General features: G+C 39.2%; 1 protein-coding gene across 2 annotated transcripts; it reads left to right on the forward strand.

Moving 5' to 3' along the window:
- On the forward strand, positions 1-24,340 carry LOC111334900 (ATP-dependent translocase ABCB1). Of its 2 annotated transcripts, none has more exons than XM_022940719.2 (27): positions 1-479; positions 9,974-10,043; positions 10,579-10,958; positions 11,378-11,549; positions 11,905-12,029; positions 12,848-12,964; positions 13,206-13,260; positions 13,447-13,560; positions 14,273-14,389; positions 14,606-14,731; positions 14,970-15,173; positions 15,274-15,444; positions 15,751-15,912; positions 16,261-16,345; positions 16,708-16,820; positions 17,512-17,685; positions 18,238-18,342; positions 18,455-18,532; positions 18,755-18,838; positions 18,965-19,177; positions 19,440-19,540; positions 20,100-20,240; positions 20,424-20,580; positions 20,706-20,903; positions 22,274-22,480; positions 22,700-22,846; positions 23,815-24,340. In XM_022940719.2, exons 1-27 carry the CDS (start codon positions 310-312, stop codon positions 24,019-24,021), a joined length of 3,993 nt encoding a protein of 1,330 aa, XP_022796454.2. In that variant the 5' UTR covers positions 1-309; the 3' UTR covers positions 24,022-24,340. The 2 variants fall into 2 exon arrangements, with proteins under 2 accessions (XP_022796454.2, XP_088588547.1); XM_088732421.1 differs by lacking the exon at positions 1-479 and adding an exon at positions 6,193-6,953.

The raw sequence follows: 24,340 nt of genomic DNA on the forward strand, positions 1-24,340 counted from the left end.
GCTAAGTATCAAGGATTTACTTTTCCTTTATTTTGCCTCTTCAGCATTTTGAATTGAAACTAGATGGAGTGACCTCCGCGCCTTGATTCTGACATGACAAGAGGTGACGTAACACTACTCAAGGGTTAAATATAGCTGAGGACGTATTTACACAAATATTTCCTTTCGTCTCCACATGGTATTATTTCGCTGACCTTAACTAAAACGATTAAACCGATCGCTGGCTGCATTGACGTCGCAACGTTGCTCTTGCAAATTCCATAAACGAGAAATTTACTGTTGTCTGTTGGTGTTTACCGATCTGTTGCGATGGATGTTGAGTCGGGAAACAAACCCGACGACATCCAAGATGGTGGAAACGATCTAAATGGTAGTGAAGTGAAGATATCCCTCGGTGAAAGATATGGTACACCGCCACCGAAAGAAAAGGAAACTACGAGCGCTGCTGACGACACTGCTCTCGAAAACGACGGCAAGAGGTAAACAAAATGTCTACATTGTTTAATATCAACTGTACAGATCTTACTCTTATTTCAGAACTATTTTTACAACAATAACACATAATAACAGTGACTCAATTTTTGATTTGATTCGCATTAAAAAAAATGTCTTTCACGGCATGGCTATTTGTCAAGAGAACATTTCACTCTATAGTCACTCTGTACACGGGGAAATATAGGTGAAAACTGACGGGAAAACCAATTCAGGGAACAAGTTGGATTTCGAGTTGAAGTTATGAAGGTAAGAAGTGTTGACAGACCTGTTGCATCTCCCAGCCCACAAAGACCCCTTCTACTAATACCAAGTGACTTTGACAATTGCAGTTTTAAAAATATCTAGGGAGTTTCTTCTTCCTTAACCCTACGTTTATAAATTTTTCCACGAAAAGGTTAACGTTCCCTGAAAAGCCACTGTTTCATTAATATTTTCGTTAAGTTAAATATTGATGGGTGATATTGCGTGACAAGAGGGTCTCTGATTTGAAATGTCACCCCTAAGAATAATTTATATCTGTTTGCGTGTTCAGTGTACGCCAATTAGTCTGGGCAGTCTCTGGAGCTTTGCTTTAGTAAAATTTTTACTTACTCTAAACATATCTCAGGGGTTAAAGCACGTGAAATCGAACACTCCGTTAGCTTGAAGTTGATTTGCTCGCAAAAAGAGATTTTCCTTTATAAATCTCTTTATCCTTTCTTTTACGTCGTGGTTATACCTATTTCTTCTTCTTTCAAAACTTACGGCGTTCTGAATTCGCTAATTTTGCATTAGTAAACGAGCCTTCGCAAATTCGTCATTATGTTAGTGCATGTTTAAGCAAAACATAAGTTTCATTATATAGCTAGCAGCACCCGTAGGCAATATGAAGCGAATCCGGAGTTTTGATTTGTTACCTGAGCGGGCTAGATGAACCCATCTTGCCGCTCGGGATTGCCCGCTTTGATCCTGGACATGAAGGAAACTGCGTGGAGCGGAATTACAAAGTTCGTAACTTTTGGACGATGTCAGAGATTGAGTCTCAAAAAGTTGCAGAAAACAATCATAACATATTATATTGTAACTAGACGCACAGCTGCGTGAACTCGGGCTTTCAATATCGCACATCTGGAGTTATCTTAAGGGGACTGCCATATTGCCATTGTTATTGTCGTCACGCAATTTCGTCATTGCCGGTCATGAATAAGTCTACTTATGTTTACTTTTGTCTGCTGGAGTGTAATGAATTTTGTTCGCTACACTTGGAGAAATACGCTCATAAACAAATTCTTTCAGTTTTCTGCCCTTTCTTCTAAGACGTTTCAGAGTAGCTTCTGGTATTCTACTGGGTTCTCGATCACTTCTGAATAAACGGTTGTGTTTCCGTGTAAACATATATGAGATAGCTTGTTAGATATCGTAGGTTTCGCTTGATATTTCTCGATAGAAGGTTCACTCGTAAAGGATCGCTCGTGAATTGATCTCTCGTAAAGTTCGCGGACCGACCCGTTCCCAAAACGCTCTACAAGGGTCTATTACAAGAAAACATTCAAATCCAAAATGTAAAGGATCGCTCGTGAATTGATCTCTCGTAAAGTTCGCGGACCGACCCGTTCCCAAAACGCTCTACAAGGGTCTATTACAAGAAAACATTCAAATCCAAATGTATGAAAATCACGAGATCTAGATCTGTAACACCTTGCTCGTACAACATCAATTCAATCCCACTGGAACAGGTTAGTGAAAGTGAAAGTGAATTCAAGAAAACATTCAAATCCAAATGTATGAAAATCACGAGATCTAGATCTGTAACACCTTGCTCGTACAACATCAATTCAATCCCACTGGAACAGGTTAAAACACACAAACATCTTGGAGTCATTATATCATCTGACTTATCTTGGAAACCGCATGTTCTCTCTGTTGCTGCTAAAGCAAATAAGATACTTGGCCTACTAAAGCGCACATTTGGGAAAAGCTCTGAAGCAATATCAATTGGATACAAGTCTATGGTTCGGCCAATTGTTGAGTATGCCTGTCCTGTGTGGAATCAACAATATCTTTCTGATAAGCTTGAAAGAGTGCAAAGGAATGCTTCCAGGTGGATCCTTGGTAGTTCTATCGACTATAGTGAACGTTTGAAGTATCTTGGCTGGCCAACACTCAACTCGCGTCGTGAATTTCTTAGTTTAGTGCAATTATTCAAATTCATTAATGGTTTTTCAAGAGTAGACTTATGTAATTACTTAACTTTCTCCAATAGTCGGACGAGATCTACCAACAATGTCAAAATCTGGACGCCTTATGCTCGAACAAATATCCTCAAGAACTCTTTTTGGTATAAATACATAAAAATCTGGAATGACTTGCCAAGTGACATAGTTAGCTCTAGCTCTGCTAGTAAGTTTAAAAAAAAACTGAAAGAACACATTTTTAAATAATATCAATAATATTGCACCAATATCCATTTATCAATTAACTTGTTTTTTCAATAATTCTTACCTTTACATTTTAGTTTTATTTTTATTGCATATTGTTTTTATTCTGGGGGCTGCCGTCAATGAGAATTTAGTTCCTCTCTGGCTTGACCCTTTTTGCCTTTTTGCATCTCGATGTTATTTCTATTGTTATCTGTCTGTATTATTATTATTATTATTATTATCTTATTATTTAGGCAAATGAAGTTATTATAAATAAATATATAAATATAAATAAATAAAACATTGATAAATACCACTTTGCTCTATACTTCAATTTCATTATCCTCTGATATACCCTCACTGAAAATTCAACAAATACTTTTTATCATGAAGTTCATTGTATCTGATTTATCATCACGGGTTTATTATGAATCAACTTAACGGCCTGCTCCCAGTTGGCTTGTTAGCTCAATTGGTAGAGCGCTGCACTAGTATCGCAGAGGTCAGTGGTTCGAATCCCGTACAGGCCTGATTTTTTTCAGGTCTGATTTTCGCTATTGCATAAATAGCGCTTTCTACTGCGAAGATCGTGCATCATACGTATCTAATACCGCAATTCAAAATATATGAATATATTCATTGTATCTGATTTATCATCACGGGTTTATTTCGAATCAACTTAACGGCCTGCTCCCAGTTGGCTTGTTAGCTCAATTGGTAGAGCGCTGCACTAGTATCGCAGAGTTCAGTGGTTCGAATCCCGTACAGGCCTGATTTTTTTCAGGTCTGATTTTCGCTATTGCATAAATAGCGCTCTCTACTGCGAGGATCGTGCATCATACGTACTTTTTATCATGTTTAGTAAATTTATTTAATCTTACCCCCTTCGTATTAAGCTTACGAATATTCTTTGTAACTCTTCTAACCTTCACATAACAACATAGCCAAGAGGACTTCGGTATGCTTGGACGAATATACGCACCTAAACAAATTCCTTCAGTTTTCTGCCCTTTCTTCTGAGACGTTTCAGAGTAGCTTCTGGTATTCTACTGGGTTCTCGATCACGTCTAAATACACGGTTGTGTTTACATGTAAACATAATATGACATAACTCGTTTGATATAGCAGGTTTCGCTTGATATTTCTCGATAAAAGGTTCACTCCCAAAGGATCGCTCGTAAATTGATCTGTCTTAAAGTTCTCGGAACGACCCGTTCCCAAATCGCTCCACAAGTTTTAGTGCAGTTCTACCGCGAACGGTGTGTGACTTTGTATGTACATTGGGCGTAAGAGCCATCGAATTTCTTTCGGGTACATAAAGGCTGATAGTTTCTAAAGAAACTGTTTGGGACTGCGTCGGTGGGGGTAACGAAATAATTTGGATATATCAACAAAGTTGAATTGGTAAATTGGCCACCATAACGATTACAAAAGCTGACGTTTCGAGCGTTAGCCCTTCGCCCTTCGCTCCGACGAAGGGCTAACGCTCGAAACGTCAGCTTTTGTAATCGTTACGGTGGCCAATTTACCAATTCAACTTTGTTGATATATCCAAATTATTGTCTAGAAAGGCAGCCATTTGCTTTCTTGCTGTAAACCATGCGCTCTAAGGTTCATTCTACGCATGCGCCTACATTGTACGCATGCGCTGTAGTGGAACTGTGTTTTGTGACTGAACGCTAAAAAAAAAAAAAAGAGAAAACTCTGCCGAATTTAAACCTCAGGCGTTTCCTTCGGAAAGCCCGAGTAATGATATTGTGTATAATAAAACCTTTTTTTGACCAACCTTGTTCGGTCCAGATGGCTAGATATAAGCCTGTTTTTTTTTTTTGTATGTGTTTTTATGCGCCTCAACTTCGTCTCGGTCCGTAAAAATGCAAGAAAAGAACTGGGCCAGTACCCAGCCATCTTGACCTCACGCTTGGTCAATAACGCACGTGATAAAAGGTCGCTTCCGAAGTTAAAAATGTGAATTAGTTTTGAATGAAAACAAACTTACCTCATTTCTGTACTTGTTCCGCCGCTTCCTGTTCGTTTCTTGAGCTAATTTTCTTAAGCTTGTTCTTAGTCCCTCTGTTTTCTCTCCAGATAATCCTTAGAATATAAACAGAATAGATTGTTTATTGAGCAAAGAAGAGGAACTGAAAACGGCTGTAAATCGGCCTAGAAAAATCACGAGATGCGTGGTAAGTTTGTTTTTCCTCAAGACTAGTTCAAAATTTCGTTATAACATAACCAAAGTAAAGCGCGCACTCTGATTGGTCAATTTAGCGTCCCCCATTTGCCCATGGGTTTACGCTGCTGACGTGAGCAAATGCAAAGACTATTTTTCCGCGCGCGCTTGTTTTTTCTGGTCGCGTAAGATTTGTTAAATAAACGGGAACTCTTTAGCTACAATGTATCAATGTTATGTTATAAAACAAATGGTAAACACCACAGCGTACACTATTGAGTTATGGATGCACTTGGGAGGTTTGCTAAGCACTCAAGAAGCTAGAGTCGCTCTCCGCTATCGCCTCGAGCGACTCTTACGCTTCTTTCGTGCTTAGCAACCTCCCGCGTGCATCCATAACTCAATAGTGTACGCTGTGGTGTTTACCATTTGTTAATTATTAAAATCCGATCGTTTATTCCCATACTAATCCTTTAATTTCGCCTCTTACCTATAATTAAAAACGTATTTATGGCCTAATTCTGTGTAGGTTGCCTGCATTCTCATTGGTTAGGTCTCTTTCTTTGGTTTTGTTAGTAGTTTTCTCACCAATGCTAATTAACAAATGGTAAACACCACAGCGTACACTATTGAGTTATGGATGCACGCGGGAGGTTGCTAAGCACGAAAGAAGCGTAAGAGTCGCTCGAGGCGATAGCCGAGAGCGACTCTAGCTTCTTGAGTGCTTAGCAAACTTCCCAAGTGCATCCATAACTCAATAGTGTACGCTGTGATGTTCACCATTTGTTTTATAACATAACATTGATAAATTGTAGCCATAAAATTTCCCTTTTATTGAACCAAAAATGTTCGTGTAGTCTTACATGACCAAACAAAACAAGAGCGCGAAAACTAGGCATTGTACGGGTTTGCTCGTCAAGTCAATCGAAGACAAATGTGATCATGTTTACTGAAATTCATGAAAAAAAGTTCTTTCTGAGCTTTGTATCTACAGCTAATCGTTGCAATTGCTCAATCACGAGCGAAGTTTCTGACGAAATTAAAAAACCGTCCTCAAATGTCATTTAAAAATTGACTCAATTTCGGAGGAAGAATTGTTGAAAACAATTTGCAAGTTTTGAATACTGCAGTCGCCGAAAAGCGATTTCGTTGCCACTTGTTTGGTCTGGAACGACATGGATTGCTTAGAAACTTCTGATGACTGGCTGTGGTTGTTAGTGGAGGAAGAAAAGGCTCTCGACAAGACTTGACTGCAGTTGTGCAGTTGTGATGTCGATGAACGAGAGTTGTAGCTCACCAGAGACTGTTCACTGCGGTGTCCTGAAATGGCCATGATGTGGCGGTTAGAAATCCCAGCGTTGGACCAGAGAGTGATGGCAGTAGCTCTTACACAATGATTTGTGTAAACTTTGGATAAATTCGCTTCTTCGCTGATATTTTTCATCATTTTAGCGAGGCTGTGTATTCCAAGCGGTCGTGCTTCGTACCAAACTGCATCTTCGGCTGCACAGTTTTTCTTCGGATACTGGAAAAAGGCAGTGCAATTTGGATTGACTTTCTGCAGGTATAGTTTCAGCGCTTTGTAGCCGTCTCCTTGATCTTGTGTTTCATACATTCTTGCTTCTTTTTCTGTGCTCTCTACATCGTTCAATCCTCCAGGATGATTCTTTGACATTTCGTCATGGCTCATTGTTGCGTACCTTCGTCCAGCCGCATCAATTTCGAACCTGAAGCTCTTCGTTGTCAAGCTTCTTTGACCTTCACGGCCCCTTCGGCAAAAAAAAGGACAACATGAAACCAAACGTTCCTCAGGAAGGAAAGTGGTTGAGAGAAGGAAAAGACTTTGCTGGATTTCAACTTCTGGAGGTCTTCCTCTTCGATAGCAGGTTTGTGTGTGACATTTTCTTTGCCGCTTCGCTTAAGGCTTCTTATTTGTGCATCTAACATCAAGTTTGATCTTGAAAATCTCGAATCAGTGGAAATTTTTAGGCCTCTGTTTAAAGGAGGGGCATTGAGATATCTTTCCATTGAGTGTCGGAATCCCAGTAAGGTAGATTTGCTGTAATCTTCGCCCTTTTTCGTTCTGGCTTCTGCATAGAACCTTCGTAGGTTTTGATCCAGCTGGCCGATACTCATCTCTTCAAGCGGGGTTTGAATTTTTTTTTCTGTACACCAAGCTGAAATTAACAGAAAAAGAAACGGTCTGTCAAAATTCTCTTTTTTTAAGACCTTAAATTTTCAATTTCAGTATTTTAACCTCTAATCATCGTAAACGCTCTTTAACAAAGGCAATTTAAAAGGTTTCGTCAAGATTGTTTACGTACAGCATTAAATGGGGTTCCACGGTTACAAACATTTTACTCATCGGTAAAGGCTTCAGGAACTAATTTGTTCTTATTTTTAGCTTTATCGAAGCCTATTTAAAATTTAAAATTTTAGATTTTGTCAGGTTATCTCTGATAGCTGCTTTTTACCTTTAAATGTGGACACAGACCAGTTTGTGGTTTCTTTTGTCTTTTTGGAGTGCCGCTCGCTTACAAGCAATTCGAGTTCGCTTTCACTTAAACTCGCAAATCTCTTTGTAGGTGGCTCAAGAAATGAGAAATCAAATAATTTAAAGGATGGCATTTCTGTCTCATTTTCCCGAAAATTCGAAGACATTTCCATTTTTCCGGCAGAAGAGACTCCAGCCATTATTTAAAGAAACAGTTTCCTACGAAACATTTGCTCACGTCAGCAGCGTACACCCATGGGCAAATGGGGGACGCTAAATCGACCAATCAGAGCGCGCGCTTTAGTTTGGTTATGTTATAAGTTGAATTAGCTCCAAAGTCCGTTTCTTTCCATACTTAACAAATGGTAAACACCACAGCGTACACTATTGAGTTATGGATGCACGCGGGAGGTTGCTAAGCACGAAAGAAGCGTAAGAGTCGCTCGAGGCGACAGCCGAGAGCGACTCTAGCTTCTTGAGTGCTTAGCAAACCTCCCAAGTGCATCCATAACTCAATAGTGTACGCTGTGGTGTTTACCATTTGTTTTATAACATAACATTGATACATTGTAGCTAAAGAGTTCCCGTTTATTTAACAAATCTTACGCGACCAGAAAAAACAAGCGCGCGCGGAAAAATAGTCTTTGCATTTGCTCACGTCAGCAGCGTACACCCATGGGCAAATGGGGAACGCTAAATTGACCAATCAGAGCGCGCGCTTTACTTTGGTTATGTTATAATAGTTCTTGTGTATGTTGAGTGAGTTATTCTTAATGCAGGAAAATATTTTGTCTTGCTTTATCAAGAGAGTCACATCTACTTCGCCGCTGGTGGTGAGTCCTAACCGGCGCTGAGGCGGATCCAGGGGTGGTTCGGGTGGTTCGGTCGAAACCCCTAAATTTTCCCTCAAAATGCTAGAAATCATGTTTCCGAAGACCTAATTTTCAAAATCTCCCGGAGGAGCATGCCCTCGGACAATTCTCCGAACCGCCCTTGACTAAATCCTGGATCCGCCCCAGCTGCGTTCAGTCGAGTTACAGGATTTGAATAGTTATATAACTCGAAACGTGACTTCTGGAAGTTCATCTTGCGGTACACCACTACCTCGAGCTCGAATCCAAAGTGGAGTGTTCCTCACTCCTAGCACGTGAACCACTTTGAAGAAAAATTGCAGCTACACAATTTGCATTAATTCACCACCCATCTTACCTTGCAGCTCCTACCAAAGTCGACTTCTGTAATACGGTTTATTTTGTTAAGGAGCTTGAACTTTGACGAAACTTTCCATGCGCTGAGTAATTCCAGAGTTATAGTCTTTGCAGAAAGTTCTATGCACAAAAATAGGGATGGCGAGGAACAGAACGACGATGAAATCGGTGAGAATATTCACCTTTCAAAAAGGTCAAGCAACATTTAGTCTTCATCATGAGTTTGCGAAAAGTCCGTCGTGCGTTTCTGGCCTAGTCCGTCACGCGACGTACGAGACAAACGATGGGAGCCTGAGTTTTCTTCCGCTTGCTTTACTCAGTGCCATTGCTCGCTCTGCCAATTTATTATTTCCTCTGATTTCTCTTTGACCCACGTGATGGTGGGAAGTAGAGACTACTGTCGGGACAGTATCCGGTAAATATCCATTTTATATGCTGACAAAGATGGAAACATTAAAAAACCATCAAGTTTCTTGAGATTAGCCCTTTTCCCTCTATAACTCTTGATATCAGTTTTGGTTTTCGTCTACCGTACTTCCTTATGATTAAACTCTGAGAATCCATCTCAGTGTTGATAGTGAATTATTTACTTCTGAATCCTTGGATAAAAGAGTTAAGATGGTTGATGGTCGTTTGTCTTACGATGACCTATACACATGTGGTAATCAAGGTATTGTTTTGTCACGGGGAGAAGTGCTCATCTTGTTGCTCAAAGGTGTTCTTGAAACTTTCATTATCTCTTCCATAAGTGTGGCATTATGTGCATGACTTTTCGTGGCTGTGTTAAGACGGAAAGGTAACATGTATTGATATATATACCGGTGCATGTAAGATGTTATTTTTAGCTGATTATTCATTATTTACAATTTTTCCTTACCTACGATTAGTGCCCAGTTAAACAATCATAGGCAAAACCTTCAAAATAGTTGAAGGGCCATGAATATTTTATGCTTCCTTTAAAAGCTTTAACTTGTGTTTTCCTGCAAATTCGCATTTGCGTGTGTACCATACACGCGCAAATGCGAATTTACAGAAAAGGGCCTTTTATGTAATTTATACTGATTAGATGATAAAGAACCATTTAAACATCTGTGTGTTTTGTTCAAACTAATTTTTCTATTCAAGCAGGTCTAGAATTATATGTTCGATGCGATATTACTTTTCCCATGAGGTATGTTGTTTGTTATATTTTTTTATTTTACAGCGGTGATGAAAAGAAAGACAAGGATGCCAAGAAAGAAGAGAAACCACCAACAGTACCATTAGGCCAACTGGTAAGTTGTGAAACTCCATATCGGCAATTAGAGATGTAAGTCTTTCTCTTTAGCTGGAATCAGACCAAAAAAATTATAATACTCGAAAAGTGTATGCGCTGCGCGTAATCAACGGAGATTCACTAAAACGATAACTGAGAGTCAGTTTGGGTCATACTCACTTGTATCGGAAGAACTAAAAAACTTAATAAAAACTGGCAGCCTTTATAAATTAGTTCCAAACTCCTCAACAACAATGTGCTTCTCATGGGTTTTTAAAGCGGAGAAAAAAATCAGTGTTATGTATAGGCAAGTCGTTCATTACTGTTCAGTGCATTTATATCAGTTTGGATATATCAACAAAGTTGAAATGGTAAATTGGCCACGTCATTACGGTGGCCAATTTACCATTTCAACTTTGTTGATATATCCAAATTATTTCGTTACTCCCACCGACGCAGCCCCAAACAGTTTCTTTCGAAACTATCAGCCTTTATTCCTTTATATCAGTGATTCTCTAATGTAACGTTGATTTTGTATTGTTTTTTTTTATCAGTTTCGTTTTAGTGATAAGTTAGACGTCCTGCTCATGATACTTGGAACTCTATCTGCAATGGGCCTTGGTGCCACCTTTCCCCTTCAGTTTATTGTCTTTGGAGATCTTATCAACACCTTCATCGATTATACTAAATACCAATCACCAAATGTTACGCAGCCATTTGACCTCGATAAAGAAATGACAAAGTTTGCGTTGTACTATGTTTTCATCTCTGTTGGAACTTTAATTGTGGCTTATGGTCACATGGGCCTTTGGTCACTTACTGCCACACGTCAAGTGAAAAAAATGCGCTTGGCCTTCTTTAAATCTGTTTTGAAACAAGACATTGGTTGGTTTGATACGACTGATCCAGGAGAACTCAACACTCGTCTCAATGAGTAAGTATTTATGTTACATCACGGACAACTTCCAAGTTCAGGAAGTTGATTTGTGCATAAGTACAGTTTTAAGAGTGCGAGGGGCAAGTCTTTTTCCAAAATTCATGAACTTTCTATTCCCAGGCATCATGATTTGAGACTTTTGAAGGCTGACTTGGCCGTTATTTGATTGGACACATTTAAAATGTGAACCTCGCCGAGAGGAATTAAACAAACATTACATTGTGAAGCTCCGATGGGGAATGGAATTCTTTATTTCTTCTTCTTTGTTGTTTGTGTTGTTTTATTTGATGTTTTATTTTTGCGTTCTTCAGAGCAATGCCATCGCATTCTTCATCTCCCTCCTTCCCCAATATTATTGTTACTGTAAAAGTACGACATTGCGTTTACTAAAACTGATTACTTATAACTGCTCGTAGAGATCTGAACAAAGTGGATGATGGTATTGGTCATAAGATTGGGATGTTTGTTCAAGCCATGACAACAGTGGTTATAGGGTTTGTGATGGGATTTGCGTATGGATGGAAGCTTACCCTCGTAATTATTGCTGTGAGCCCGCTGCTTGTTATCGCAGGCGCCTTGATAGGAAAGGTAATCAATTATCTAGACGTACGGTTTGCCATTTTCTTAACGGCAGAGTTCATATAGTTACACGGCGCATATGTTTTGTTAGTGATACAATCACCTGCTAGGATCGTTTTTAAAGGAGATAGTCGAAGGGAAGGGAGTACTTCCTTGTTATAAGTGGAATACACAAGGATGCTATGTCCAAATATATTCCTTTTTTTCCTCAAGGAAACATAATGTTACTGAAGCGTTTACCACCGTAAGATATTTTTCAGCCTTTGATCATCAACATCGGATCTGTTTTATCTTAATATTTCATCGATACCACGTCTGAAAATTTGTATTTCAGCCGTCTTGAATAACCTTTATGATGTTGCAGGTAATGACTGCTATGACAACCAAAGGCCTTAATTCTTATGCTAAAGCTGGTAGCGTAGCAGAGGAAGTGCTTTCATCAATCAGAACTGTTGTTGCATTCGGAGGAGAAAAGAAAGAAATTGAGAGGTAAACCAAGAACTGAATTTACTCAGATCTAATTTCACCACCCATTATACCTCAGTAACGTGTGACTCTAGGGGTAAGGTGTTAGAAGCGTAGCTGGGATTTGTCACGGTGGGTGGCACAGTAACGAATTCCTATGCTTCTCACGTGGACATATGTGATCGGGCTCGAATTAAAGAGTGAATGAATTAATGATCAGATTCGAATTAACGCGGCGAGAAGGTCTGACACGTGGAACATCGAACACTTAAAAAGATGAATGTCCTGAAGACTTTTTGGATTCGCGCGTTTTTGGCAATCCTTTCAAAGGCGGAGGAGAAGGAGATAGCGAGGGATACTAGGGAACCTAAGAACCCCCAAATCTGCACCGCTGGAGAGTGGGGTTTATTGATTTCAAATACCAAGTACGAACTTTACGTTTGACATAAAAAAAGGATAGTGTCTTTATAATCATCTGATACCACTTTACGATTCTGATAGACAAAACTATAGTTAATTTATTAAGTGGCCCAAAATAAACAATCTTTTTGACGAAATCACTCCATGATCTCGAAGAGTCAGCGCAAAGGTGAAATGATCATGTAAAGGCATTTCATACCTTAAAGTTATCTAGCATCCCTCAAGCAGGTAGCATTGTCTGATTGAAACGATTTCATTCCTGTTAAAAGTGGCGATAATCGAGTAACATTTTTCAATTCTAAGATTTTTAAATTTTTCAAAGACGTGGTGCGTCTTCTGAGTTACCTGCTAGTCAATTTTTTTTTCTCTTGACTGTTACTGTTCGAGATCCTCCAACTTTAACTTTGTGTTTAAACCTCAAGGTATTCATCCCTCCTGAAAGAAGCTCGAGATTTTGGAATCAAAAGAGGTTTCATGACTGGACTAGGCATTGGATTTTTTCAGCTTGTTATCTACGGAAGTTATGCCTTGGCCTTTTGGTATGTATGTGGTGTTTTCGACCTGTTCATTTACCCATCTATCCATTTTCGCGCGTAAACTATTATCTAAAGTATAAAGCTATTTGTCTGTAAACCTTACATTAATTCAGGTAGTCATCTCGTCCTCTTACCGACCTGACAATAAGCATGTAGCCCTCCAAACAGCCAATCTTATAACGGCAGCTACTGGGCTTTTAACGCTTCTTGTATTGAACTTTCTTGCCTGTGCTTATTTTTACAGGTATGGCTCAACGTTAATAATTGATGACAAAATGACGGGAGGACAAATGCTTGTTGTAAGAAAATAACATATTACTAGTTATGTGCGTGAATAATTGAACATGCGATGTTGTTTGCCAAGATGTGATATAATTGCAACTGTGATGAATTAGACCGCTAGCACATGGTAGAAATTTCTTTTTCTTCCCAAAGTTATATTCATATTTGCATTGGTCAGCTATATTTATGTTTGCATTCTTTAGGTGTTTTTTTCGGTTATGTTTGGGGCTATGCAGTTAGGTCAGGCTGGACCACACATGGAGGCTATAACTGCAGCCAGAGGAGCAGCATACAAAGTGTTTCATATCATTGACAGGGTAAGTATATTTAACCAGCGGTTGTTTTTTGCTTTTTCAAACAAATTCAATTTAATTACAACTGTTTACAGCTAATTTTTTAGCTGGCAGTTAAATCAGCTGTGCTTTAATGGTCAAAGTGTCAGAGTAATTATACTTCAACGACTGAAGACTTAAGAATGCTATGTTAAGTTTGATTGATGAAAAAAATGCATACCGATTTAGAGGAGGTTTTTTGCTATGTCCGCCCAAGTGAGCTGCCAGTTTGTCGTAAACTGCCTGCGACTTCAATTGTTAAATGGGGCGACGGAAATGTTTTCTTTTTCTTCGGAAGGGCCATAAGTCTGTGTCCACCAATCGAGGAAACTTCCGGATATACATCCATCCAAATGCGAAATTTACAGTCCAGGGCCGATTAGCGCTAACCCAGGGCTAAATTTTGATCCAGATTTCTATATTTCTCTGTTCAAAAGCCGTCTTTGGATAATTCTCCCAATCATTTTTAAAGTATTCAGTCATCAAATTGTAGACAAATGGATTTAAACTGAATTTTCTTTTAAAGCTTTCAGGTTTGAAATTTTACACTAACCCTGAGTTATTTTAAGCCACCTTTGAACAACCCGGCCCAGTGCGCTTCTATTTATTATTCGAGATCTAAGTTGAGTGGGTCATCAAGAAGTCCCAACATAAAATGAATTCTTTCACTTTTCTTTTTTTCTCCTCCTAATGTAAGGTTCCGCCAATTGACTCCAGTTCTGCTGATGGATTGCAAATTGATCAAAGTTCCTTGAAAGGAAGGATAGAGTTAAAGAGCATTGAATTCTGGTATCCTTCAAGACCCGACGTTAAGGTAGGCCGCAATTGCAAAGATGTTAAAATGAAATCAAAACTGGAGAAATTTGTTCTTTTACTTGCAGTTTTCATAATAGTAACAGTTGTGATTATTTTTTTTAATATTCTGCTGTAGAAACATAAACGAAGTATTTCACCAAACATCGATGTTGTTAAAATTTGAAGATTAAATGTCTTTCAAACAAAGAAAAAAATGTTGACCGTCTTTTTCCAGATTTTAAACAGTTTGAACCTGGTTGTTGAAAGAGGACAGACTGTGGCGTTGGTCGGGGAGAGTGGCTGTGGAAAGAGCACAGTTGTTAAGCTTTTACAGAGGTTCTACGACGCAAGTAATGGTGAGGTACGTTTGAACTTCATATCGGTAGAGTATGCGGTAAACCAAACCAAATTTCATCAACAAAGGGTCATGTTTTTGTGGAGGGTGCAAAGGGTGCGTTTCTTGTTTCAGATTAAATGAAATCTAGATGAAAAGTTATTCTGAATAAACATCTTATTCACTGGATTAAGTCATAATTGCTGATGGGTATTGCATCCCGAGTAGTTGCTTGCTTGACGTTTGTAATCGTCTGTCCTTTAAGGTTTCTATTGATGGTCATGACGTTCGTTCTCTAAACTTGAAATGGTTGCGTGAACGCATTGGTGTCGTGAGTCAAGAGCCAGTTCTTTTTGGTACCACTATAGCGGAGAACATCGGGTATGGTAAAGATGGCGTGACACAGGATGACATTGAAAGAGCAACAAAGATGGCGAATGCCCATGACTTTATCAAAGGTCTTCCTCAAGTAAGTGGAGACGTTATTTGCAAAATGTCAGTAATAGATATTATGAATAAATGCGAGTCAAATTTCTGAAAACGAATTCAAATATCGCACTGTTTGTCAGGGCTATGATACTCTTGTTGGTGAACGAGGAACTCAGCTCAGTGGAGGTCAGAAGCAGCGTATTGCCATTGCACGAGCTCTGGTAAAAGATCCAAGGATTCTTTTATTAGATGAAGCAACATCGGCACTGGACAGTGAAAGTGAATCAATTGTTCAAGCTGCTTTGGATAAAGTGAGTAACCAGAAGATAAGGGAAACATTGTTCACTTGTAGAGGTTTTTTTTCAGGGTCTAAAGACATATAAGATAACAAAAAAGTGCAACGTTTATTGTGATCAAGGTGAATGGAGAAGGTACGAGTCAGTGCTGCGGGATGGGTCAATTGTAATGTATTTAGAGACTTGAACTTCCCTTGATTAGATGTTTCCAGTGAAAGTAACGCTCTGAGTTTTCCTCTCTCTACATTCATTCTGTTGTGGCTATTTTTACGAAATGCCACTTGGTACATTATTGTTAATAATTTTCTACGCATCTTCCAGGCTCGGCAGGGTCGAACAACCATTGTGATTGCTCATCGCTTGTCAACAGTTCAGAATGCAGATGTTATAGCAGCTATCCAGGATGGTGTGGTTGTCGAAAAGGGAAGCCACGATGACCTCATGAAGACCGATGGAGTTTATCGTCAGCTCGTCACATCACAGGTTTGTATAATGAACCAGGGTGATGTCATGCATTGGGGGTGGAGTGTATTGTGGTTGTCGTTCTAAATGTTCTGCGTGCCTGTTAATAACCCACGAACAAGTTTTTGTTTGCCTATATTATGGCCACCAGTACTGAAGCGCAACCACAGAATTATGACCAGTATATTTCTATGCGAATGGGGGCATTTTTTACGAAAAACGAGTAAAAGTTCTCCAAACTTTCTGAAATAGCTTATTTTAGAGAGTAACGGTATGAGCGGTTGGAAGATTGTGTGCTCGATCTAACTCATTACTTCACTTTATGTCTTTAGTTATTTTTATTCATTTATATATTCATTTCTGTGGTAGACATTCAAAAACGGGGAAAAAGGAGATAATTCTGGTGAAGACGATGAAAGCGACAACGAGGAGATAGAGAATAACGAGGTGAAAGGTTAGTAACTTGGTTTGATTTTTTTGTGATCCATTGTTGTTATCCACATAAATGAGACGGTAATCTAGTGGAATAACTTTATTCCTGAGGGCTCTTTTCTCAAGTAACTTTACGAAGTTTTCCGGTAAGTAATTGCGTAACTACTGGGCGAAAAATGTCTAACAAATTTAATCACTGAACTATGAACTTTCCTAATCAATCCTGGTCTTTTCTTTTCGGCCGGGGCGAAACCTCATTAATAATCAATAAATGATGGAATAATATTACCCTGCACCCACTTTTCACCCACTACTCTAAATCAAAGTGATCGAAGCTTTTTGAGGTATCAATAATTTCCTATTGCATCTCCTTTTGATTTTCAGTTTTGACACCAACAGTAAAATTTACTCGAAGTACTTCCCACATGTCAAATGACAGTAGACATGAAGAGAAGAGAAGCTCGGCTTTAGACATTTCAGCATCCATCAAGGCTGAGGTACACAACTCTTACATACTAGACAATCATAATGTGAATGGTTCTTTTCGATTGGGACTGCTTATGATTTGCTGGGAAACGCAAGATTCTGAGTTTTCGTTTCAGGTATAGGCTGGCCTTACTTGTACTTAGTAATGTTGGATTGAGAACTATTAGCTTCTCATCGACCTGACGTCAATGAAGGAGTTTTGCCGTAATAGACAAGTTTTAAAAAAGCTGAAGGGTCGAAGAGTGCAGCGCACTTCGTCAGAGAAATAAGCAGAGCGCGGGAGATCACATTAGTTGCTCGGCTACAACAATTCGTCATTTGGTTATATCAATTAAGCTGAAATTGTAAATTGGCCACCGTGTAGAGTTACAAAGCTGGCGTTTTGAGTGTTAGCCCTTTGTCAGAACCCTTCATCAGAGCGTTATTCGTCAGCTTTTTAACTCTTTACGGTGGCCGATTTACAACTTAGTTGGTATAACCAAATTACATTGTTACCCCCACCGACTCAGCACCACAGTTTCTTTAGAAACGTACCCCTTTAGAACAAATCGTAGTCGGCACTGTCAGTTATTCTTCTTGCAGCTCGGCCAGGCAGTTTTATGAGTGGTTTTTGGTGTATACCCATTTGAGTTTTTGAATTTTAAAGGAAATTGCACTTATTCCCCTACTTGTTTTACTTTTTTGTAATGCGTTGGTAACAAGGGTAAAGATGGTGAGGAGAAGATTTTAGAGGAAGAAGTTGAGCCAGCTCCAGTTAGTCGCATCATGAAGTTGAACGCGAAAGAATGGCCCTACCTTCTATCAGGGAGCGTCGCTGCGATCATAAACGGACTTTTCCCGTTCGCATTTGCTATGCTTCTGTCAGAAATTCTGTTCGTAAGTGATACATTTTTTCGTTGTGATCGCATATAAATCTTATCGCTTAGCTTAGCTTTCCCTTCATGGGTCGTCCTTCCTTACACGTTGTGAAAGCCTCTTAGTTTTGTTTTGCACACTGTGATTCTTGGAAAGGTTTTATTGCTCTGATAAGCCATGTTACTTGGGATATGTCATAACTACGCCGTATTTTTAACAAAAAACTACAAGTGAGGTCTAGGTTCAAGCTAGAATCAGTGTCGCCAAACCGTGTGGGGGTCGAAGTAATGAAACACTAGACCGCCATTACAATACTAAGCCACATTACATGCAAATACCCTAATGATTTTTCTCTAGCCAGATTCGTGTCACGCTCAATTTTACTTCTCTCATCTATTTGTCCTAACAACAATCTTGTGTAACACTGGCAAAGAAATTATGAACAAACAGCAAACAACATTGCTATTTCTTTACATCTCATCAATGAAGGCAGCGTTGTGATATTCCTATCCAGCATTCCTTAGATACATACACAATGACCTCCCTGGTTTATTAGTTTTCTTTCTTTTTCAGGTCTTTTCTTTGCGGGACAAAGAGGAAATGGAAAAGCAAGCGGAATTCTGGTCTCTAATGTACTTTGCTGTTGGTGTGACGAGCTTTTTCACCAACTTAATCAGTGTAAAGTAGAGTTCAGTTTCTTTAGGCGCATTCAACTTATTCTCAACGTTTTCACCATGTGTGATATTAAAGAAAACACTAATACCATGAGCTAACACAATTCTTTCTTTAGAGCGCGATGTTTTCCAAGTCTGGAGAACTTATGACTTTACGATTGAGAAAGATGGCGTTTGAAGCGATCCTTAAACAAGTAGGTACACCAAGCTAGAAAGGCCAAGAATATCTTGATTATCCCTGAAATTTTATCTTCCCCTTTTTTTTTCTTCTTCCATCTCTTCTTTCTTTTATCCTTCTTTTGACGCGTGCTCCCACTCAAAAGTACCGTAAATTTATAGACATCGAGAAACGTAATGGAGTTGAGCGTCTACAAGAGCTCGTGTCAATTTCAACTTACCTGGCCATTCTTCAACAGGAAATATCGTACTTTGATGATCCACTGCATAGCACTGGGGCATTGACCACAGCATTAGGGACATACGCTTCGGCTGTTCAAGGGGTAATTGTGTAATTTTTATGAATTCCTTTCGGGTAATATGCATATGAACGTCAAAGCAGCTTACAAAACACATCTGAAAATGCTTGTTTCATGCTTTTCTCTCTGTCTTTTTGTGCTTTTTTATAGGCTGCTGGCAGTCGCCTCGCCATTGTTGTGCAATCTTTAAGCACTGCTGTTGCCTGCACTGTGTACGCTTTCTATAATGGCTGGAAGTTGACCTTGGTAGTCCTCTCATTTATTCCTTTTCTCATAATTGCAAATGCAATTCAAATGAAAGTACTTTATGCAAGTGGAAAAGGTTCTAAAGATGGCGAAGATGAAAAACTCCAGTCTGGCAAGGTGAGGCCTTACTCGTGATAAGAAAATTTTTGCTTTAGAAATTGAATCAATATCTGTTACAATCTTATTATTGTTTATTGCTAAGTAATTAATTAACCCTTACACCAGGTCTGATCTGCAGTTATCATTAATCTTGCCTTTGAAAAAAAAGTATGATTTTATCATTTAGAGACCATGGGGTATGTGTGAGTGGCTGAATATAATTTAAAGTGGTATGAGTCAAGAATTTTTTTTCATTGCTTTTGTACGCTTTACGCCACAGATTGCAGTTGAAACAATACAAAATATTCGTACTGTGGCATCTCTTGGTAGAGAATGCACTTTTTACAGCGATTATTCCAAGGCTTTGATGATCCCATACAAGTAAGTGACAGATGATTTTGTGGCACTGAACCCCACACTAGTTGTTAGATACAAGGCTACGAGTCAGCCTCTCCTAAGGACCTTCCATTAAGCCGCTTGTCTCAGCTGATTAGAAACATTATCACTATCGTTATTGAGAGGCTCGCAGCTGACTGTTAAGGATGGAATATTGCGCACCTTTCAATAATAACCATCGCTCCTTCAAGGCTATTGTTACTAATGTAGAGGTTTTAAGCGACCTGCTTGGTGTTCCTTCATCTTATGCATGAAAAGATACATTTACATTACACCAAGCTCTTCTGGTTTCTATCATTGAAGGATGTTGCCATTGAGGCCTCAGGCGTCTCTGCCAACTCTGAGCTTGAACCAAAAAGGAGTCATTCTTTGGCTCAGTAGTATTTGTCGATTGTAGGGGTATCCCAACCAGGAGCTCAACACTCCAGTTGGTCCCAGCAGTTTGGCGTGTCACAGAGATTGACTATAATCGAATTTTCCCATCCTACTGAGATGACATTCATAGAAGCGTTTTATCTTCTGCTTAATATCATTCCCTTGATAGAAAGGCCCTAAGGCGAGCTCACCTGCAAGGAATATCATTCGGCTTGGGAGAAGCATTTAAGTTCTGTGCCACAGGGGCGGCATTTAAATATGGAGGATATCTTGTGTCAAACGGAGAAATGGCCATGGATGAAGTGTTGAAGTAAGATAATTGTTTTTTCTCTTTGATGGAGGAAAAAGTAAACAAAAATGGTCAATTAATCATTGAGACTTAGGACGTATTTAACTATGTCAAATGAAAACTTTCCGTTTGAAAATATAATGTAGATAAAATCATAAGAAAAACCTGGCAGACTCAAGAATTGATTACTGTTCTTTTTTTTAGAGTCATAATGTCCATCGTGATCGGAGGTGCAACCTTGGGCCATCTCAGCGCTTTGTCTCCAGACTATGAGAAGGCAAAGATGGCTGCTGCTCGTCTCTTTAAAATCTTTGACCGTAAATCTCTTATCGACAGTTCGTCTCAAGAAGGCTTAACTCCGGTAAGAAATTTCATTAGCCAACTTCATGACCACCGATGGGCCTTTTTACTGATATTGGCGTCCCGCTCGCTTTGTGGTCTTATATTACACATGTATCAATACCGTTTCTCGTTCTTTTCACGCAGAGTTCTTTGTCGGGAACAATTCAGTTGCGCAGTGTACGGTTTCGTTATCCAACTCGACCAGACGTCAAAGTACTACGCGGATTAACACTGTCAGTTCAGAAAGGACAAAAACTTGCTCTTGTTGGCTCGAGTGGCTGCGGAAAGAGTACGGTTGTTTCCCTTTTGGAGAGATTTTACGATGCTCAGGAAGGAGAAGTGGTAAGTTAACGACTGCTCGAAGACCAGGCGTACACCTCAAAACAGGCACACTTTATTGAGCAGATATTCAAAAACTAAATAAGCTGCCTTCTTTTCTTCCCTAATTTGTTTTTAAGATCAGTTAAAAGGTATTAAAATGTAATAATTGACTGATGTGGCCAAGTGGCGGTGTTAAGGCCCGGCCAAACGATAAATGTTGGACGATCCAGCATGTTGGTTGCATGTTGAACAGTCCGACATGTTGTAAATTAGGGGGTGGCCGAACGATACCAAACATCCATTGAACATGTTTGTGGGTAAGGATATTTCCCAGCGCACACCACGTTGTAATATCCATGGATGTTTGAAACGTGGCGGAGAGGAAAGAGAAATTTAAGCGTTGTTTATCAGTGTTATTAGTGCTTGATGAGCTTGAAGAAACCGAGGATAGAGCTAGTAAACGAGGGAAAACAAGAGAATGGATTCGAAGACGACAAGAAAGTGGTTATTTTACCAATATTGTTCGAGAACTAGCCGCCGAAGACAGCCTGCTTATCGCCAAATGATAAGAATGACATTCGACATTCGACTGTCCCCACTTTTACCAGCTTTCATTACAGGTTTTAAAAACTGCAATCTGTCCCAGTAAACTCATGTTGATTTATAGCATTCGTTGCGTCCTTGTCCAGATTTCTTGGAGTTTGTTTTGGCTAGTTCGCGGGCGAGCGGGGACCTTAGTCCAACAATTTTAATTCCTAATATCATTCACGGATATATCGATCGAAAAATATGCTCGTTCTCTCTTGTCTTTCAGGTGGTACTCGGCAAAAAAAACATCCAATAAGCATCTATCCTATTCCAATAGGTCGATCAATCGTTCGGTTTCCTGGTCGCTCCAACGTCTTGCTTTTTGTTTTGGTGTTTTTTGTTAGAAGTTTGAGCGATATTCTGCGCAGCTTCCTCGCTGGCTGCCATTTTCAAACTACACTGACGCAAACCAACGGTGTCTATGGTAACAACTGAGTTTGCAGTCACAATGCGCGTGCGTGCATGCAACATGAGAACAAAAGAAAGGTTGGACGATGTGGGATCAAATGTTTGATACTGCTTCAAACATGTTCCAACATCATCCAACATGTTGAGTGGTCATCAAACACGGCGGCCAAACGATAAAATGTTGGTTCACCCAACATGTTGGATCGTCCAACATTTATCGTTTGGCCGGGCCTTTAAATAGCAAAATAATCTCGAATGAACCGTAGTGGACGGCCACCAAACTAATTGTAATTGTGGTTGACAGTTTTGGTAAGTTTGGCGATCAACAGAGACACACTGTTGGCTACTGTGTTACTGCAGGTTTAAAGGCTTTACTTCCTTCCCTTTTTCCTCAGGCTATCGACGGTAACAATGTCCGAACTCTGAACATTCAGTGGCTGCGCTTTCATATTGGTATCGTGTCACAGGAGCCCATATTGTTTGGCTGCAGTATCGCTGATAATATCGCGTATGGTGACACCTCCCGTCAAGTCAGCCAGGATGAAATAGAAGCAGCGGCTAAATCAGCCAATATACACAGTTTCATTAATTCTCTCCCCAATGTAAGAAACATTTGAGGTTCTCTTGACTAGATTTTCACAAACATAAGCGTAGAACCTTTTTTAAAGTCGTGTTATCGCTGGGCTTTTTATTGACTGAAAAATATTTTTGCTTTCAATCAGAACAATACAACGAGAGAAACTGTTACAGTTGTTAAAAAGCCATTTTTCTTAAGTCCTCCCTCACATAATCTCAACACAGCTGTGTCTTTTTTTATGTAGGGTTATACTACCCTGGTAGGAGACAAAGGAACCCTTATCTCGGGAGGGCAAAAACAAAGAATAGCTATTGCCAGGGCAATGATCCGTAATCCACAAATCCTGCTTCTTGACGAGGCTACCTCTGCATTGGACACAGAGAGTGAGAAGGTCAGTCAACCGAGTATATCGTGTGTTTAAGCGTGGCAAGGTACAGTGTTGGGTGGTGTGACAAACAACATTTAGTTCGCCCGCGGTTCCTACAGTTCTTTCCAGTGGTGTTTTACTTTCGAATATTTCCGAGGATAAGACGTCTTTTGATTAAAAGAAAGCAAACGAATATAGCTAGTTTGCCAACATGAACTATGCGAACATGTGATTTTTGCTGTCTTTGGAATATTTTGCTTCACGACAGGTCTTCCAGTAGTTTTTAATATTTTTGAACAAGTTTAGTCATACAATACTTGCGCTATTATGATCGCACAATCCATTACTTTTGTACCTTACAAAAACACCATTACAATTTACTAACACTAACACATTCTGTGATACGCGGGATAGGTGATTTTATGTTGATCTTTTTATAATAAACGTAACGATACTTATTCAACAATACATTCCCCCATGCATGTACACATGTAACTTTATTTTATATAATAAGCTATCATTACTATTCCAAAAAAATTACCTTACAACACTTCTATATTGAACTACACTGACATTAAGGATACGAAAAGGGAGAGGAGAGGACAAAAGAGTATGGACGTGTTTATTGTGACAATGCTGCACTTTGGATCATTTCAGCGTTGTTAATTGCTGAAAACTTGCTCTTATGAAATGTACTTTATCGTTCTATTTGGTTTGTTACCTTTCTTTTGGCTAAAAACAAAGGTGGACAAATGAATTTAAATTTGAATCTATTTCAATAACAGCGAACAACATGAGATTATAAGGGTAGCTTTTTCTTCAGCGGTATTCAAACATTCAAACGTTTTGCAAAGGTACACAGAGGCGACTCCAACATTTTAACTGCCAATGAAATCTTAACCTTGTAAAAATGCAATACCATACACAATTATTCACATGATCATTTTTGTAATTTGTAGTACTAACAATAAGTGTTTATTGGTACTACGTAGGTTGTGCAGCAAGCATTGGATGCTGCTTGTGAGGGTCGCACAGTTATCATCATTGCTCATCGGCTGTCCACGGTGCAGAACGCTGACATCATAGCAGTGATTCATCACGGACGCGTAGTAGAGCAAGGTACTCATCAAGAGCTGTTGAACCTTAAAGGAGTTTATTACGGTCTTGTTACGGCGCAAATGCAAAACACAAAAAACTAGCTCTTTCTCTAACGAGTAAAAAGAGAGCAAATATAGTCCCTACCAATACCAAAAAAAAACGAAATCTATATAAAATAATTATTTATCGCGAAAGTAAGTCCGGGTAACAAATCTATAGATTTAAATTTCGAAGTGCATGCCAATAAAAAATTATAAAATGGGATCTTTTTCAACACTCTTATCCAAATAAGTGTACCATATTACATATCGTTATTCACGTGTTTCAGTCCTAATTATACCTGTATCTGGAAACTTGTATTAATTTCTGTTTAAACATTGTACACAGTAGTCATTAAAGCTGGGAAAATATTCTCAAGAA

Source organism: Stylophora pistillata, chromosome 9, assembly GCF_964205215.1.
Source record: "Stylophora pistillata chromosome 9, jaStyPist1.2, whole genome shotgun sequence".
In the NCBI taxonomy this organism is placed as follows: domain Eukaryota; kingdom Metazoa; phylum Cnidaria; class Anthozoa; order Scleractinia; family Pocilloporidae; genus Stylophora; species Stylophora pistillata.

What these genes read in the sequence shown, in the direction of transcription:
- LOC111334900 (XM_022940719.2), top strand. Translation starts at nt 310, where the DNA reads ATGGATGTTGAGTCGGGAAACAAACCCGACGACATCCAAGATGGTGGA. An exon ending in CTCAACACTCGTCTCAATGA is followed by an intron (nt 10,959 to 11,377) that starts GTAAGTATTTAT and finishes AACTGCTCGTAG; the next exon opens with AGATCTGAACAAAGTGGATG. An exon ending in ATGCTCAGGAAGGAGAAGTG is followed by an intron (nt 20,904 to 22,273) that starts GTAAGTTAACGA and finishes CTTTTTCCTCAG; the next exon opens with GCTATCGACGGTAACAATGT.